The sequence below is a fragment of the Zootermopsis nevadensis genome, unplaced genomic scaffold (assembly GCF_977971745.1).
Source record: "Zootermopsis nevadensis isolate Lab colony 2312 unplaced genomic scaffold, Znev_1.0 Znev_ptg000003l, whole genome shotgun sequence".
NCBI lineage: Eukaryota > Metazoa > Arthropoda > Insecta > Blattodea > Termopsidae > Zootermopsis > Zootermopsis nevadensis.
In genome coordinates, this window is record NW_028259135.1 from 3,152,155 (window position 1) to 3,169,074 (window position 16,920).

Consider the following 16,920-nt stretch of genomic DNA (forward strand, 5'->3'; position numbering starts at 1 on the left):
AGACCACCCCCTTTCAGTAATTCTTAAACACAAAGCATGTTGAATGGGTTGTGACTGAGTGAGCTCAGTAATTATGTAATTGATCCAAGGCTGGTTCATATTGAACCACCCTCATAAATGAAACAGCCCTGGTATTTATATATATATTTGCATAAATGTAAACATTTACTTCGAGTACATTCTTATCCATTTAGTTTCAACAATATTATGTATGAAGATATATGCATGATGAGGTTGTGAATTCAATTACCACATGTACTTGTTTATTTTACAACGCTATATCAGTGGTATAGGCTCTAAAGGATTAATTGAGATCAGGATGGATCTGGGATAAATTTTCTGCAGTGAAAAAAAAGTCAAAGTAGAGATTCCTCACTCAGGATTTGAACTGTTACTTTTGATTGCAGGTATGGTGCATTACTGTACTAAGTGTCAGCTGTGACCATCCATCTGTACATAAATCACTTCTGCGAGTGTACATGACTACGTAACTGTATCTCATTATGGTTTCACTATTTTTATTTGTAATGAAAAGAAGACCATTTCAGTGTAACTGATACCAGTTGTGATTTGAACTAGATACTTCTCTCTTCCCAGGACAAGTTTGGTTATTATATTATTGCTATTTGAACTTGTACATTGTAAAGAAGTGTATTTGAATTTGAAATATCACACCATATACAGGCTTGTATTTCTACACCTAGAAATAACAAGCATTGTTTGATATATTCACATCTGCAAACATCCTTAGTCCTACTTAACTTTCTTTAGAAACAGAAATGAGGGCAAGAATGGCATTGAGTGCAACATAACATTCAGTTATGATCTAATCATAGTTTAAAGAAACTTCAGCTCAACTAAAACAATTAATGGGATGTACAAATAGTCCTAGAGTATATGAGACAGTGATGTGCTTGCTTCACAGTTCTTCTGTCTCAAGGCTAGCTGGTGAGATGTTGTATCTGTTGTGGTTGCTGGTGCTGTGTTTTGCTGTCAGGGGGCAGGAGGTCAATCACTGGACACACAGTGATTTAGGAAATGACACTGTAGTGGAACAGGATGAGAGATGTAAGTTGTACTGCTACAGTTAATTTATTGACCTTATTTGTCAAAGATGGTGTGGAGGAAATCGGCTATCTTTGATATGATAATAACTCTGCATAATGGGGTAACTTAGCTGTGAATGAAGGGATTTTAATAAAGTTTGGTGATATGAATTCTTTATGTACATTGTTGATTGATTATCTCAATTAGTAAAATGTTTTAAAATTATCAATGTTCTGAATTGAAACAGGTAGGTACCCTAACCTATAAATGAAGAAGAGGGGTAGACTGTATCTTAGCTCAGGTTCTTTGGGTTCAGTCTTAAGGCATTGAATATCAAATCTGGGGTGAACAAAGTAAGAGTGGGACAGATAATTCTCCATGTATTCTGGTTTTACTTTTCTGATTGTCATCATTATGTAATGAAATTTATTTTTTGACTCCGTGGTCTTAATGTATGTAATATGTATTTTAAATCAAATACATAAACAACACACTACTGATGATGGCCCCACGGGGCTGAAATGCATCTGTGATGTAAATGCAAGCCAACAAACTGTGAGTAACAGTAGTCGGTTGTTATATTTGTATACACTACTACATGGTATGAAGGGTTTTAAGATTTCAAATATCAGTTTCAAGAATGGCTATCCCAACTGAGACCTTTTATTGTTCTCCTCAGTCCCTTCAGGTTACAGATGGGATAGTATAATAAAATGAAAACAATAACCAAGGATTCTTAAAACTGTTTCCTGAAATATTATTGTTGTTAGTATAGCTTGCCAATGAAAATTACCTTGTTTGTGTTTCAAGTCTCTTCAATTTTTGATGTGACCCTCTTCAAGAACATTCAGTGCACTGGAATCCTGGAGCAGCAAGGGACATGCTATTCAAGGGCAGAGTGTTCCTTAGTTAAAGGAATAGCTTCTGGGAGCTGTGCCCGAAACTGGGGTGTCTGCTGTGTCAGTAAGTGTACTCCTTTCTTGTTAACAAGAGACAGTAATGGCTTACCACTGGCACACCTTTATGAGAGCTGTCTTTATAACCATTTAGTTACATCACTAAAATTACTTCAGCATTGGAGGGTCTCACTTGAGTTGTAGATATTTACCTAATCAAGCATTTTTCTGTTGGAACCGATAGGTCTAGTTCAAATTCTCATAACCTTAGACATATTTTAATATTTTTACATATTTGCTTAGGTTTCCCAAGTAACCTCTTTGATTCAAGGATTCAGACATAAATATCTGTCAATTTGTTGTGTCCTCACACATGCTGTGTGCTTTTTCTGTCTCATCTTTCTTAGATGTAAAGGCTAATATCAGTTGCAAGTAAGTCTTTGGAATGGTGTTGACTGCCTTCTGGGTTGTTGCACCAATTTGTCTTGTAGAAGTTTAGCAATGTTTCAGAGATACTTTCTGCCTCCATCATCAGTGTGATAGGTCATTGCACTGGTGATGGAGGCAGCAAGCACATCTGAAACAAGAGTAAACTTCAACCAGACTAAAAGGTACAACAACCCAGAAGACAGTCATCTTCATACTTGTGGTTGTGAGAACCTCAAATCTCACAGTGTTTTTTCTGATGTCAGGTAACTATTTTTTATCATACATTGTGACAGAATATTAAAAAAGAATGTATGTAGGCCACACAAAACACGCTGTCAGGCCATGTATTGAGAACCCCTTCCTTTGATTTAATGAATATTGGCACTATGAAAAATGAGTGGAAAATTTTAACTTTGTATCTTAGTTTGTGGCTGTACTTTTGTAGCATGAAGGTCGTGTGATGGCAAGTATTGCAAAGCTGTCCTAGGGAGCTTTCATTCTGTTGAAATGCTATGTGGTATGTGATGTATTGTTGTATTGTAGCTTGTTTGTGTGTTTGCAGTTCATAAGTCATGTGGCTCGTCCACAAAATTCAATGGCACTTATTTCAACAACCCTGGCTTCCCTGGGTTATATAAGGATGGGGACTCTACACTTTGCACCATAACTGTCCATAAGAATAATCCTAATATTTGCCAGGTAAGGAAGAACATATAACTCTAAAGTTTTCCAATGATGATGTGTTACATTCAGTATTGCTGTTTTTAAGGACTTGGTTCATTGTTTGACATTCCAAACAAGGCCAGTATATTTCACGAGATGGATCTGCTCCTGTCTTCAATTGAAAATACCAAATCCCAATCCCTGGTCCAGGAATTGGGATTAACCACTTCCGTGGAACCCAACAGAATAAATATTTACACCTGAAGATGGGGGCAGAGCAAACTCACAAAAGAACAAGCTGTCCTTGTTTTAGAACGTGCACTTTGGAACAATAAGGACTTTCTGTACTATTTATGTTAATCATTCAGTTGTGTAGATTGGTATAAAGATTTTTAGACTCTGTACTAACATTTATTACTTTTAATATAACTTTTTTATTGAAAACTGCTCATGTAAAGGTGGCGACTGACTTGTAACATTTGCCTGTAATGTAACGTGTTACAAATCGAGCATTACACAAGTGAAGACAGCGAACGGAGCCGCTCGATGCGAGCCGCGAGCCGCTCGCGGGCGCTCCATCGTGTTGTCGGTTTTTTCGCGAATCCCTTTGAGTGTTACATTACAAGTCAGTCAGTCAGTCGAGCGGTGTTGTAACGAGCATTCACGAGTTCTTTAGATAACAGTAGCGTATTAAATGAAACAAAGATAACACAACCTCCATGTCCGACATATTGAATGAAATGAATGGAGCACAGTCGAGCCGAGCATTCAAAACGAGCATTTGATACGCCTCACCAGTTGTGGTGTAATGTAACATGCTCGCCGCGAATGTTACATTACGAGTAAATGTTACAAGTCAGTCGCCACCTTAAGACAAATGTCATCAGAACCACAGATAAATTCAGATCTCATTCTTCGTGTCATGTTGAAGTTTGTTTTACTCCAAATTGTGTCTCATCTGTTGCAATCAATGGCTGGAATGTAACATTGCAGATAATATGATGCATAACATAAGATAAAGAACAATTTTTAATTTTTGGCAAAGTGCAGTAAATATGATATCTTACCACATACGCCTCATGGATTAATTTTATACCTGAAAGTGTCATGTTTAGATATTAAAATTTTAAATGATATTGTAATTCATATGTATGAACATAATATATGAAATACACAAGGTTTTTCTTTTAGTTCCATAAAAAAGAGTTAGGAAAAATAAATTATGCATTGAGACACAGTAGTGCATGTAGTTTAAATGCCATTTAATCACAGAGATTTTATAATTTAAACTTTTCTATCTGCTGTAAGTTTTCATTACATACATATTACAATAAATAGTCAACAGATTAAATATAATAAAAAGTTTTAAGTTTCTTTCAATCCAATTTTAATCCACTAACAAGTAATAGACACAGCAAACTTTGTTTTATAAAATCTTCATGTTTGTACCATGTAAGTTAATGTTAATGGCTGGTGTTCTTGGCCTCAGCACTAGATGGGGTTAAGTGGTCAGTGTCATGTCCTGACTGCACTTTACCCCTGGGGAGTGGACCCCCAGTACCTATTGGATAAGAGACTGGGACCTTGCCCATGCCAGGAATCAGATACCAATTGTTGAGCCTGTAGTCAGTCACTGTGCTGACTGTGATACCCCAGCTATTATAATTTATGTTCTGTTGATTATCTTTGCAACAACAGATTTGACCTACAAAAAAATTAACATGAAATCCAGTGAGATGATATGATAATGTTGCGTCATATTGTGTTGAATATATACTTGTTCAATTTTTAGCAGTCTAATCACAATAAAATATTAAAATATTATTACAATTAACATTTAAATATTTAAAATATATTAAAGATCACGTTAAGCGTGACATACATTATGAAACGACCTTGAATGCGATATTAAAATACAATAGATCTGGAAGAGGAAAACTTTCTGATATTTGATGGACATCTGACGAAGGATTGCACTTAGGATATTACATTTGAGTTTATATGGATTATACACCTGAAGATGGTTCATTTAGAACCGAAACATGTAGTGTAAAAGATGATGCTCTAATGTAAATCGAACATTTCGATAGAGAGTATCATTTTAATATATTTTAAATATTTAAATGTTAATTGTAATAATATTTTAATATTTAATAATAATATTTTATTGTGATTAGACTGCTAAAAATTGAACAAGTATGAAATCCAGTGATGAATGCAAAGTTTCAGTTTGAAAACTGTGTACTCCAGACTGGGTTATACCTCTCCACTCTTGATAATTGCAGAGTGCAATGTTTAAATCTGTTTTTTTCTCTTCACAGTTACGTGTTGATTTTCTTGACTTTACTCTTTCCCAACCGAATCTTGATGGACACTGCAATTCCGATTACCTTGCAGCAACAGGCGGTGCTTACCCAGTGCCTACTATCTGTGGTGTTAACACAAATCAGCATGGTAATATTTTGTACCGCAGAAAATGAGAAATCTGTGGATATCTCTTCCACTGTGGCATTTATGAATTTCATGATTGGTATATTGATTTTCTCTTTCTTTTATATGTTATATATTAATTCCTATTGCTCTACAGTAGGGTCTGTAATCGTTTTTTGGTACCCAATATTGTATATCTCATGAATATTTTAAGTATCCATGTGGCTTTTATTGTCTACATTTGATCTGTAATTTGTTACTTTGTTATATTTGCTAAATATTGTCAAGTCTTCCATAATAATATAATTTATTTTATGATCAGTGTTCTTGTTTTTAGTGACTCTACTGAAATGCATTTCACTTGTTTAGAGTATTTTCTCTTCATTCTTTTAAAGCATCACTTCCATTTTTATGAATTTTGTACTGATGTGAATGTATATAATTTTAGTTATCTGTTCGTGTTTCTTTTCCCCATTTTTGCATAATGCGGCCATTAATACAGTTAAACTTCTATATTTTCAGTTTTATAATGTTGTCTTCACTGTATTATGTATTGCATCCCTGAAATTTATATTTATTGACTTTACTTAGTAGTTTATTTCTTATATTATTTTAGACCATATATGCATCTGTCATTCATAAACTATCAACCTGATATTATCTCTTGGTAGTTTATTACTGGCTCTGTGTAATTATTTATACTTGTAAAGCAGATATACACATTTCTGAAGATTACCATTGTTAACTGTAATTAATTGGTAATCAGTAAAGAAGATTTATGATTACAATTAGAAGTTATATTTTAAAATCCATTGTCTAACAAGTTTCACAGTATACATATATGAAATTAATCTAGTACAGGTAGTGGCCTCGTAAGTCTGAAGACTTTTCATGTGGTGTGGGATCTGTAGAATTAAGAACTTTTTCAATGCTGTACTGCAGACAAGTGTCTAAAAAACTGTAATATTCTTCCGAAAAACAACCAGTATAATTACTACAATTTATTGTTCATACAAAACTATCCATGAATGTTGCAAAATGAATGTTTTTCAGCCTGCTTGAATTTGGGATTTTGAGACATTGCATGGCCAACAAAGTGCCCTGATATAACTACTCCTGACTATCAGTTTTGTTCTCACTCTGAATGTAGGTTTGTTGCTGCCAGAGGATCAATCAAACATCACTGAGCAGAAGAGTTGTAGTTTCATGATCTACATATTTATTCACCAACTTCAGAGTGTTTCTTTTTAGTTAAAAGTAATTTTAAAAATGGTGTAAACCAATCTATTTTTATACCAAAATATTTGGTGTGGTATGTTAAATTAAATAATATTAATTATAATATTATAATTATTAATATTAATCATTTTCCACACCACAGCCTTCAGTTGTTCTGGATAGATGCATACAAAATACAAGGCTAACAGTATAAAATCCAAAACTTATTTGTTACAGTATATATGGAATTCCAAGATGGCAACACACCAATTCAGCTTTCCATAAAAATTGACCCACATGTACCCACAACTCGTAGGTGGAACATAAAACTCACTCAAATAGAGTGCACCAGTCGTGAGCGAGGTTGGTACAAAGTAAAGAAGTATGTGATTATTTTTACATGGCAACAACAGAGATTTGTACAAAGATGCTGATTAGACTGGGTTAACTAATTCTCTGGTGTTGTTAACCTCCCACCAGTTGAGCCTTTTGAGACCCATTTTAAGTTATCCTATATCATTGCAGTTTGTTTCCCTAAAAACTGGTTTAAGTTTATCTTCCTGCCACTTTTACAGTCTTTAAAACAGTCACTTTTAAACACTGGATATGTAATATGGAAGGTATTATCTGTCTAATCCAACTGAATTCCCAAATTACTCAATAGATAAATAGATTTGGATGAAGATGTTGATCTTCTGGGTTGGGTTGTAACATTATGTAGACTTCTAGGTATCCACTTACATGACGCTACAACCCACAAGATCCAACAATGATATCTGCACTGCTTTGAGAACCTAAGAGTAATTTATTTTCAATTGATATTAGTAACATCTGTACTATAACAATTATTTATTTTAATCCGTCTTATCACAATATTTAAAATTTCTTATATTTAAGATAATAAAATATCATTGATGCTCCATATCGATTGATACTTCTGGACATCTCGGGACAATCACTCCTACATCTTTGGCCGATATGTACATCTAATAAAATTTAAGAAAAACAACACCTTCGCCCAAAAATGAAAAACAAACGTAATGAAACATCACCAAAATACTACAGAAATCATAATTGAGTTTTAAGTTCTTAGATATATTTTACACCTGATGATGGTTTTATAAAAACCGAAACATGTTGTGTAAATGTTCCGAAATGTAAATCGATCAATCGATATGGAGCATCAATGATATTTTATTATCTTAATTATAAGGAATTTTAAATATTGTGATAAGACGGATTAAAATAAATAATTGTTATAATATTCACAATATGACGCAATTACACTATCTTATCTGTACTATGTAAAACTTTAATATAACTCTGATATTTTTAAAAAAGTGAAATGGGCACATGATATTATATATATCTTGGAGATCTATAATTTTTACTAGAGTCATGGTAGCTTATACGTTTAATGAAATACAAGAAAGAATAATTCATACTTCTGTTCGTATTGTGAATTGGTTTTTTAACAGTAGAACTGAAAATACATGGTAACTTCAAAAACTTTTGGGCCAGAAGCATTTACAGTGACATTGTGGCAGGCAGGCTGGAGTCTGTTTAAACATGACGAGACACGCACATCTTCTAAGCAGTTGGCAGATTGTTAATTTTCTGTTGGACTAGCAGGTGTGTTAGGCCCTATAGGATAGCACAGTGCATGGGAGATTTTGATGTGGGGTAATGGAATGTGGTGAGCAGCAGAATACGTATTGTAAAATTTTGCCAAAGATGAAGAATATTGATGGTGGAAATACTGCACATCCATAGCTGATAAACAAATGATATCTTAATAGCTGTCTTCTGGGTTGTAGCTCTGTGTAGTCTGGTAGAAGTTTACCAATGTTTCAGAGGTGCTTGCTGCCTCCATCATCAGTGCAATCTGTCATGGGACTAAAATCCTACAAATGATATCTTATTCCAAATTACTTTAGTCACAGGTTCAGTGATGTTTGTGATTTCTTGGAAGATAATCCATAGAGCAACACTGATGACAGACTTCCTTTGATTTTTACGTTTGATGGAATCTAGTATTATCTGCATGATCTCCAAAGTAACTGGCATTCTTCCATATGGAAGTCACTGACAGAAAATTACTGAAATTTTGTAGACTGCAGTGAAGAAATCAAAGTAACAAAGATAATATTTTACATGTTGTTTGTAAGCAATGTTGTGAGGCAATGGATATCAGCATACTTTATGTTAATAATGAAATATATTTTTGTTATTCAGCTAAATATCATTTTCATCCACACAACTTCATTATAAAACATTGTCTCAATTTTCTAACACAGGTAAATGACTTGAGATGACATAATATATAACAAAACGCGTTGCCATAGGACACTATTTTATAATGGACATGAGTAGATTGAATTGATATTAACTTGAATTATATAACACACACCTGGAACTCTTCAGAATAAGATCAAATTTCATTTTCTGGTTCTTTGTTTTATCTTCTTTTTAGCCGTACTATGAGTGAAATTTAAAATACAGAACAATATGTAATTTATTCATCACAAATTATGTGTTTGCTCTTTTTCAGCTCCACCTGGTCTTCTTATGTACTTCAGAGAACTAGAAGGCAGAGTGAAAAGCTTTAACTATGATCCTGCTAGTAGGGACCTTGGTAAATGACACATAACCTTATTTTACATGCTTGTACAAGTAATATAGGGCAGTCCTGAAACATATATGCCATAATCTTCAAAACTCTTTGTAACTCATTTCACTTTTCAGTCCCACCAATTGAGAGTGAGGGGAGCAGTGGGAGGGGGCTGCATCCATCTCTTGCTTCCCTTTATTTTATTTATCCCTTTTTTAGGGATTTAGGGATGAACAATTTTGGAAATGAGCATGAAATAAATTTAAAGGACCAATTGAATAAAAATTTACTTGGATATTATCCATCGTCTAGTAATAAAACGTAAAAAACGTAAAACGACGTTTCGGAGATGGGGCTCTATCTCCGTCTTCAGGTTCCTACTCAGTTGGGCCCACTAGATAAATTTAATCCCTATCTTCGGACCTTTCTTGGATATTATCCATCGTCTAGTAATAAAACGTAAAAAACGTAAAACGACGTTTCGGAGATGGGACTCTATCTCCGTCTTCAGGTTCCTACTCAGTTGGGCCCACTAGATAGAGTTAATCCCTATCTTCGGACCTTTCTTGGATATTATCCATCGTCTAGTAATAAAACGTAAAAAACGTAAAACGACGTTTCGGAGATGGGACTCTATCTCCGTCTTCAGGTTCCTACACAGTTGGGCCCACTAAATAGAGCTAATCCCTATCTCCGGACCTTTCTTGGATATTATCCATCGTCTAGTAAATATAAAACGTAAAACGACGTTTCGGAGATGGGACTGTATCTCTGTCTTCAGGTTCCTACACAGTTGGGCCCACTAGATAGAGCTAATCCCTATCTGGTGGGCCCAACTGAGTAGGAACCTGAAGACGGAGATAGAGCCCCATCTCCGAAACGTCGTTTTACGTTTTTTACGTTTTATTACTAGACGATGGATAATATCCAAGTAAATTTTTATTCAATTGACTCTTCACCATCGTCAAGAAGTTTTAGATTTGATAAATTTAAAGGACATTTATATTATGAATGCAGGCATATTATATTGGTATTGGCCTTCAGAAGGTACTGGAACAAATGTGTGCCGTGTTATCTATTCCACTTGAGTGACTAACACAGTAATGTGAGGATAATATTAAAATCAATATTGAAGGAATTGGATGTCAGGCTGTATACTAGATTCATTTATCTTAGGTTAGGATCTATTGACAGACCTTTGTGGACACAGTAATCAACCTTTGCATCCTATAGACGGTAAGTAATTTCTTTACAAGCTGAGCATTTGTTTACTTCTGAAGGACTTTGCTCCATGGAGTTATACTGTGACAAAAGTCTTATGGATATTATAATTGTTTTTTTTTTATTTCTGTAACTGATAGAAGGATGCCATGTTTAGTTGTGATTAAATACATGAGGACACAAAACACCTGCTCTAATCTAATTAAATATAAAGTCATTATAAATGCAGTCATTACTATCTTCTCATACCAAAAGGGACCCGAGAACTTGCCAACTTGAACTATGGAGTGGGTATTCGAGTGGCGCCTGGCTATTGCAGCATAGAGTGGAAACAAGATGCAGCTGACCCATTCTCCTTCACTGTATCAGATGATACAGGTGGAAATATAGCTGGTAAGTATAGTACACAGTCATTTGCTAGTAAAGATCACCCACAAAATAAATGTATTGCCTTGTTAAAAAGTGCTGTACCTATTTATTATATCATGTAGCCACTTCATGAAGCCCAGTTTACTTTCTTTGTCTTTTAAAATTGTCTTACTTAATCTCGCATTGGATCGTTACTGTCACATATTGAATGTTGGCATTGGAATGAATTTGATAGAGGACTGCTTCTGTGATCCACTTATTTAAACAAGTAGCAACTCATTTCATTCAGTTTCAGTATTATTTTTGGTTTCTAAATTGTGGCATTGAAATATCGAAGTGCAAAGTGCCACTTTTTGTGAAACTGGAATTTTTCCTTACATAGCTGTAGTAACATGGATTATCCTCCATGTTTTCCAATTATTTTTCTTCCCTTTATTAGCTTAAATAATCATCAGTTTACAGTACAGTATTTGTGACAACAGCACCTGGCAAACCTTATTTGTTTTATATAATTTATTCCACTGGAGTGTCTGTTAAATAGCCCACTGCTTGGCCTGGAGTAGCCATTTAAATGGCAAGGTCAGAGCACATGAAAAGTTTAATGTGAACATGACCTATAGCCATGGTGTAGCTCTATGGGCATTTCAGTTGCTTATGAATAGACTGCATTGAGTTAAAAGATATTACAAGTAACATTGATGATTTTCATGTGTCATGATAATTGTAGTACCTGAATGTGATGAAGTAATAGGTTAAATATGTAAGATTTGAGGTTTTCACAACAGTGAGTATGAAGATTTCTGTCTTCTGGGTTGTTGCGCTGTGTAGTCTGGTCGATGTTTACCAACGTTTCAGAGGTCATACTGCCTCCATCATCAGAGTATGAAGATTTCTGTCTTCTGGGTTGTTGCGCTGTGTAGTCTGGTTGATGTTAACCAACGTTTCAGAGGTCATACTGCCTTCATCATCAGAGTATGAAGATTTCTGTCTTCTGGGTTGTTGCGCTGTGTAGTCTGGTCGATGTTTACCAACGTTTCAGAGGTCATACTGCCTCCATCATCAGAGTATGAAGATTTCTGTCTTCTGGGTTGTTGCGCTGTGTAGTCTGGTCGATGTTTACCAACGTTTCAGAGGTCATACTGCCTCCATCATCAGAGTATGAAGATTTCTGTCTTCTGGGTTGTTGCGCTGTGTAGTCTGGTCGATGTTAACCAACGTTTCAGAGGTCATACTGCCTCCATCATCAGAGTATGAAGATTTCTGTCTTCTGGGTTGTTGCGCTGTGTAGTCTGGTCGATGTTAACCAACGTTTCAGAGGTCATACTGCCTTCATCATCAGAGTATGAAGATTTCTGTCTTCTGGGTTGTTGCGCTGTGTAGTCTGGTCGATGTTTACCAACGTTTCAGAGGTCATACTGCCTCCATCATCAGAGTATGAAGATTTCTGTCTTCTGGGTTGTTGCGCTGTGTAGTCTGGTCGATGTTTACCAACGTTTCAGAGGTCATACTGCCTCCATCATCAGAGTATGAAGATTTCTGTCTTCTGGGTTGTTGCGCTGTGTAGTCTGGTCGATGTTAACCAACGTTTCAGAGGTCATACTGCCTTCATCATCAGAGTATGAAGATTTCTGTCTTCTGGGTTGTTGCGCTGTGTAGTCTGGTCGATGTTTACCAACGTTTCAGAGGTCATACTGCCTCCATCATCAGAGTATGAAGATTTCTGTCTTCTGGGTTGTTGCGCTGTGTAGTCTGGTCGATGTTTACCAACGTTTCAGAGGTCATACTGCCTCCATCATCAGAGTATGAAGATTTCTGTCTTCTGGGTTGTTGCGCTGTGTAGTCTGGTCGATGTTAACCAACGTTTCAGAGGTCATACTGCCTCCATCATCAGAGTATGAAGATTTCTGTCTTCTGGGTTGTTGCGCTGTGTAGTCTGGTCGATGTTAACCAACGTTTCAGAGGTCATACTGCCTTCATCATCAGAGTATGAAGATTTCTGTCTTCTGGGTTGTTGCGCTGTGTAGTCTGGTCGATGTTTACCAACGTTTCAGAGGTCATACTGCCTCCATCATCAGAGTATGAAGATTTCTGTCTTCTGGGTTGTTGCGCTGTGTAGTCTGGTCGATGTTTACCAACGTTTCAGAGGTCATACTGCCTCCATCATCAGAGTATGAAGATTTCTGTCTTCTGGGTTGTTGCGCTGTGTAGTCTGGTCGATGTTAACCAACGTTTCAGAGGTCATACTGCCTTCATCATCAGAGTATGAAGATTTCTGTCTTCTGGGTTGTTGCGCTGTGTAGTCTGGTCGATGTTTACCAACGTTTCAGAGGTCATACTGCCTCCATCATCAGAGTATGAAGATTTCTGTCTTCTGGGTTGTTGCGCTGTGTAGTCTGGTCGATGTTTACCAACGTTTCAGAGGTCATACTGCCTCCATCATCAGAGTATGAAGATTTCTGTCTTCTGGGTTGTTGCGCTGTGTAGTCTGGTCGATGTTAACCAACGTTTCAGAGGTCATACTGCCTCCATCATCAGAGTATGAAGATTTCTGTCTTCTGGGTTGTTGCGCTGTGTAGTCTGGTCGATGTTAACCAACGTTTCAGAGGTCATACTGCCTTCATCATCAGAGTATGAAGATTTCTGTCTTCTGGGTTGTTGCGCTGTGTAGTCTGGTCGATGTTTACCAACGTTTCAGAGGTCATACTGCCTCCGTCATCAGGACGGAGGCAGTATGACCTCTGAAACGTTGGTTAACATCGACCAGACTACACAGTGCAACAACCCAGAAGACAGAAATCTTCAATAGGTTAAATACTTTGTGCACACTTCTTCTTCTTCTTCTATGGCTCTCTGGTCCGTATTCGGTCCATGGCCTCTACAATTCTCCTCTTCCATTCAGTCCTCTCCGAGGCTTTGATTGAGGTTTCGAAACATCTTCCTTTTTTACGGTGCAAGGTTGTTAGCACACTACATAACATTAAATGACGTAAATTATTAAATAACTGGATAACTGCTATAGTATCCAGAGAATTAAGTTTAATGCTTTTGAGAGGTAATATCAATGTTATATTTTTCCTCTGGGTTGAAGGAACACAGTCTGTATATAGAAAGTGGAACTACAGCTTCCTCTCCTGACATTCAAGCCAAAAAGGAAGAGGGAATTATGTGGGGACCTCAGACTGTTGATTATATTGAAATTGACATGTTCTCAAAACTCACTTCTCCCTTGCAGGAAATCCTCTGACTGCTTTACAAGGTGAAAATTGTACCACTGATTTTGTTGTGATACCAAATCCATATCAGAGAGCAGGTAGTCTGTTATATGACAGGTTTTGTGGAAATGCACTGCTGACAATGAGAAGTAAGTTTCCAGAAACTTTATAGAGTATTCTGAGATTGTCTGAAGAAAGTTTCCAGTAGATTATATAGTGTGTGTGATAATTCATTGAGCTGATTACTATAAAAGATATTTGTTAAATTAAAAATTAATGTTTGGATGCCACTGCAAAATTCAGGATCATCATATGTCTCGTGTGACACATGGACCTGACTTTTGGACAGATGTGCAGTTGTTGACCCTCTCCTGGCAACAGTACCTTAAAATGTTATACTAAAACACACTGATTGTGTATTCATATGCTTTTCTGTATTTGCAGCTTCCTCCAAGCCATTTGTTTTGACTGTGGTAACGGATGGTGATGAGCCTGTGACCAGTGACTTTGAGAATAGAGGCTTTAGTTTGATTTATCGTCAGATACATTGCCATTGAACTCGCTTAACATTCCCAAAACAGTAAGTTTCTGACTGGCTTGTTTAGTTGTTTCAAAATAAATTAATTTAGAGTCATATGGTATTATTTGGTTTGTGTAATATACAAATAATCTTTGAAGATATCCTTTAGTTATGACTAATTACCAGGCTATTTTATTAAAAGAAACCTTCAATTGTACATTTTCAGGAAACTGGTAAATTAGTTTTTGGATGTCATTCTAATGGATATATACTGGCAAGTACTGACTGCTTTTATTGTAGAATGTGGTTCCAGTGATCGGTGGCTCTTTAATACAAAGACACTGTGGCAGGTTGATAGATTTTATAAGATTATCTGTTGAAATGAACTAAATGAATGAAGTCTTGAGACTTTGATAGTGATTTACTGAATGTATTTTCATTTGTGGGTGATTATAATGCAATGTGGTGAACTAGTTTTGTAGTGTTTCCAAGGACTGATTGCTCTTCAGGATAAAGTGACAGACACTAGACATAATCAGTACCTTTGTTTCTTGGACCAGAAAGTATAGAAATTTTGTTTTGTATTCTGATAAGTGGATGTGATAGATGGTTTTCATTGGTTAGACATACATTCAGATCCACCAGTAGGAGGAATATGAAACTTTCCATGGCCTCATTGTCTATACCTATTTAAGGTATGTAAAAATATTCTTTTGAACTTAATCCATTGTCTAAATTATAAAATAATAAAAGTACAACATTTTTAAGCTGGATTGTGCTGCTGTCATCAGGTCTGAAGTTAGGTGAAGCAGGGGGTTCAACAGATATGCTTTCTGTCCTCTTTCATCCCGTTTTTACCTGACGACAGAAGCAGAATCCAGTTTGAAAAACATTGCAGTTTTATAATTTTATAACTTACAAAATGCACATAGTCCAAAAGAACAATTTTACATATTATAACATACCATAATCAGAAACCTTTAGAATTCAACCTATTTAAGGACTCAATCTGCTGTCAGTCACTTCACATTGAAGCCAGAGATTGTTAATGTTCTTAAAATACTGGAAAACTGACCCACCTTAAGAATGTATCATCTCACAGAAATGGAGATACAAGCCTCTGTTTAAACAGTTGAATATAAAGCATGCTTACAAGACAGATATTTATAAGTAAATTATAACTTATTAGGAAATCAATATTTGACCATAGTGTTAGCAATTCTATTTGAACCAGCAATTATTTATGCTTACTAGACATAACAGAAATATAACATATGTGCCAAAATATAGAAAAATAATTACAGCTTAATTTATATTCCACTGCTTCATGATTCAAAACTCCAAGTAAAATTACACTACAGCCTTCCTGATATGATATTTTGTGCATGTCGTATACATGTTCATCTTCTCAAACAATTATGAACACAAGTGTTTTTCCATCTGTACTGCTGATAATTCTTGCTGTAGAGTGGAACTATGAGGAGCTTAAACTATAATGCACTTTGAGAAAGTTATTTAGTTCAGTATTATTTTTTCTTATTTTTCTACTTCACTCATACACTTTCATAGTTTGCAATACAAACTTACAGTACTGTATTTTACTTCATTGTCATACAGTGCATTATGATGTAACATAGAGATTGTTGTTATAAATGTGAATATTTTCTTTTGCTTTTTATTTATACACACTTTAGTAATTAAATAATATATACGTAGTAGTTGTAGAACACCTGGAGCCTTGTAAAATGTTTTAAAGCACCATTCCTTTTTGTGCTCTTCCAGTGTTTCCCTCTGTATTCTGGTGGTTGTAATACTTTGAGCAATGTTTCTTCAGAAAGTAATTTGTATCTTATTGTACTTTAAAATAAAGTTTTTGTATTAGTGAATAATAGTAAAATTGGTTTCAACCTAGTAAAGTTTATTTATCTTCTTAAATAAGACACCAAAATATATTCATTTAATGAAAAATATTCAACTTACATATATCTTGTAAGATTTGAGGTTTTCACAGTGATGAGTATGAAGATTTCTGTCTTCTTGGTTGTTGTGCCGTGTAGTCTGGTAAATGGTTAGATGCGATCATCGCCCTGATGACGGAGGCAGTATGACCTCCGAAACGTTGGTTAACATCGACCAGACTACACGGTGCAACAACCCAGAAGACAGAAATCTTCATACTCATCGCCCTGATGACGGAGGCAGTATGACCGTAGAAAATAATTTCTCATTGTACTGTTGTTTGACTCTGATTATTATGTGTGTTGAAAAAGCAAACCTGAGTGTTGTGTGTCAAGTCTGATCAGA

The 16,920-nt window shown here is 35.6% G+C and overlaps 1 protein-coding gene across 1 annotated transcript; it reads left to right on the plus strand.

The window, feature by feature from the left end:
- Nucleotides 1-238: 238 nt before the first annotated feature.
- On the plus strand, nt 239-16,523 carry LOC147874886 (uncharacterized). Its single transcript, XM_087361270.1, has 10 exons — nt 239-1,068; nt 1,858-2,010; nt 2,935-3,071; nt 5,357-5,489; nt 6,921-7,046; nt 9,235-9,318; nt 10,771-10,908; nt 14,117-14,245; nt 14,541-14,676; nt 14,843-16,523. Exons 1-9 carry the CDS (start codon nt 870-872, stop codon nt 14,651-14,653), a joined length of 1,212 nt encoding a protein of 403 aa, XP_087217396.1. The 5' UTR covers nt 239-869; the 3' UTR covers nt 14,654-14,676; nt 14,843-16,523.
- The last annotated feature ends 397 nt before the right edge of the window (nt 16,524-16,920 follow it).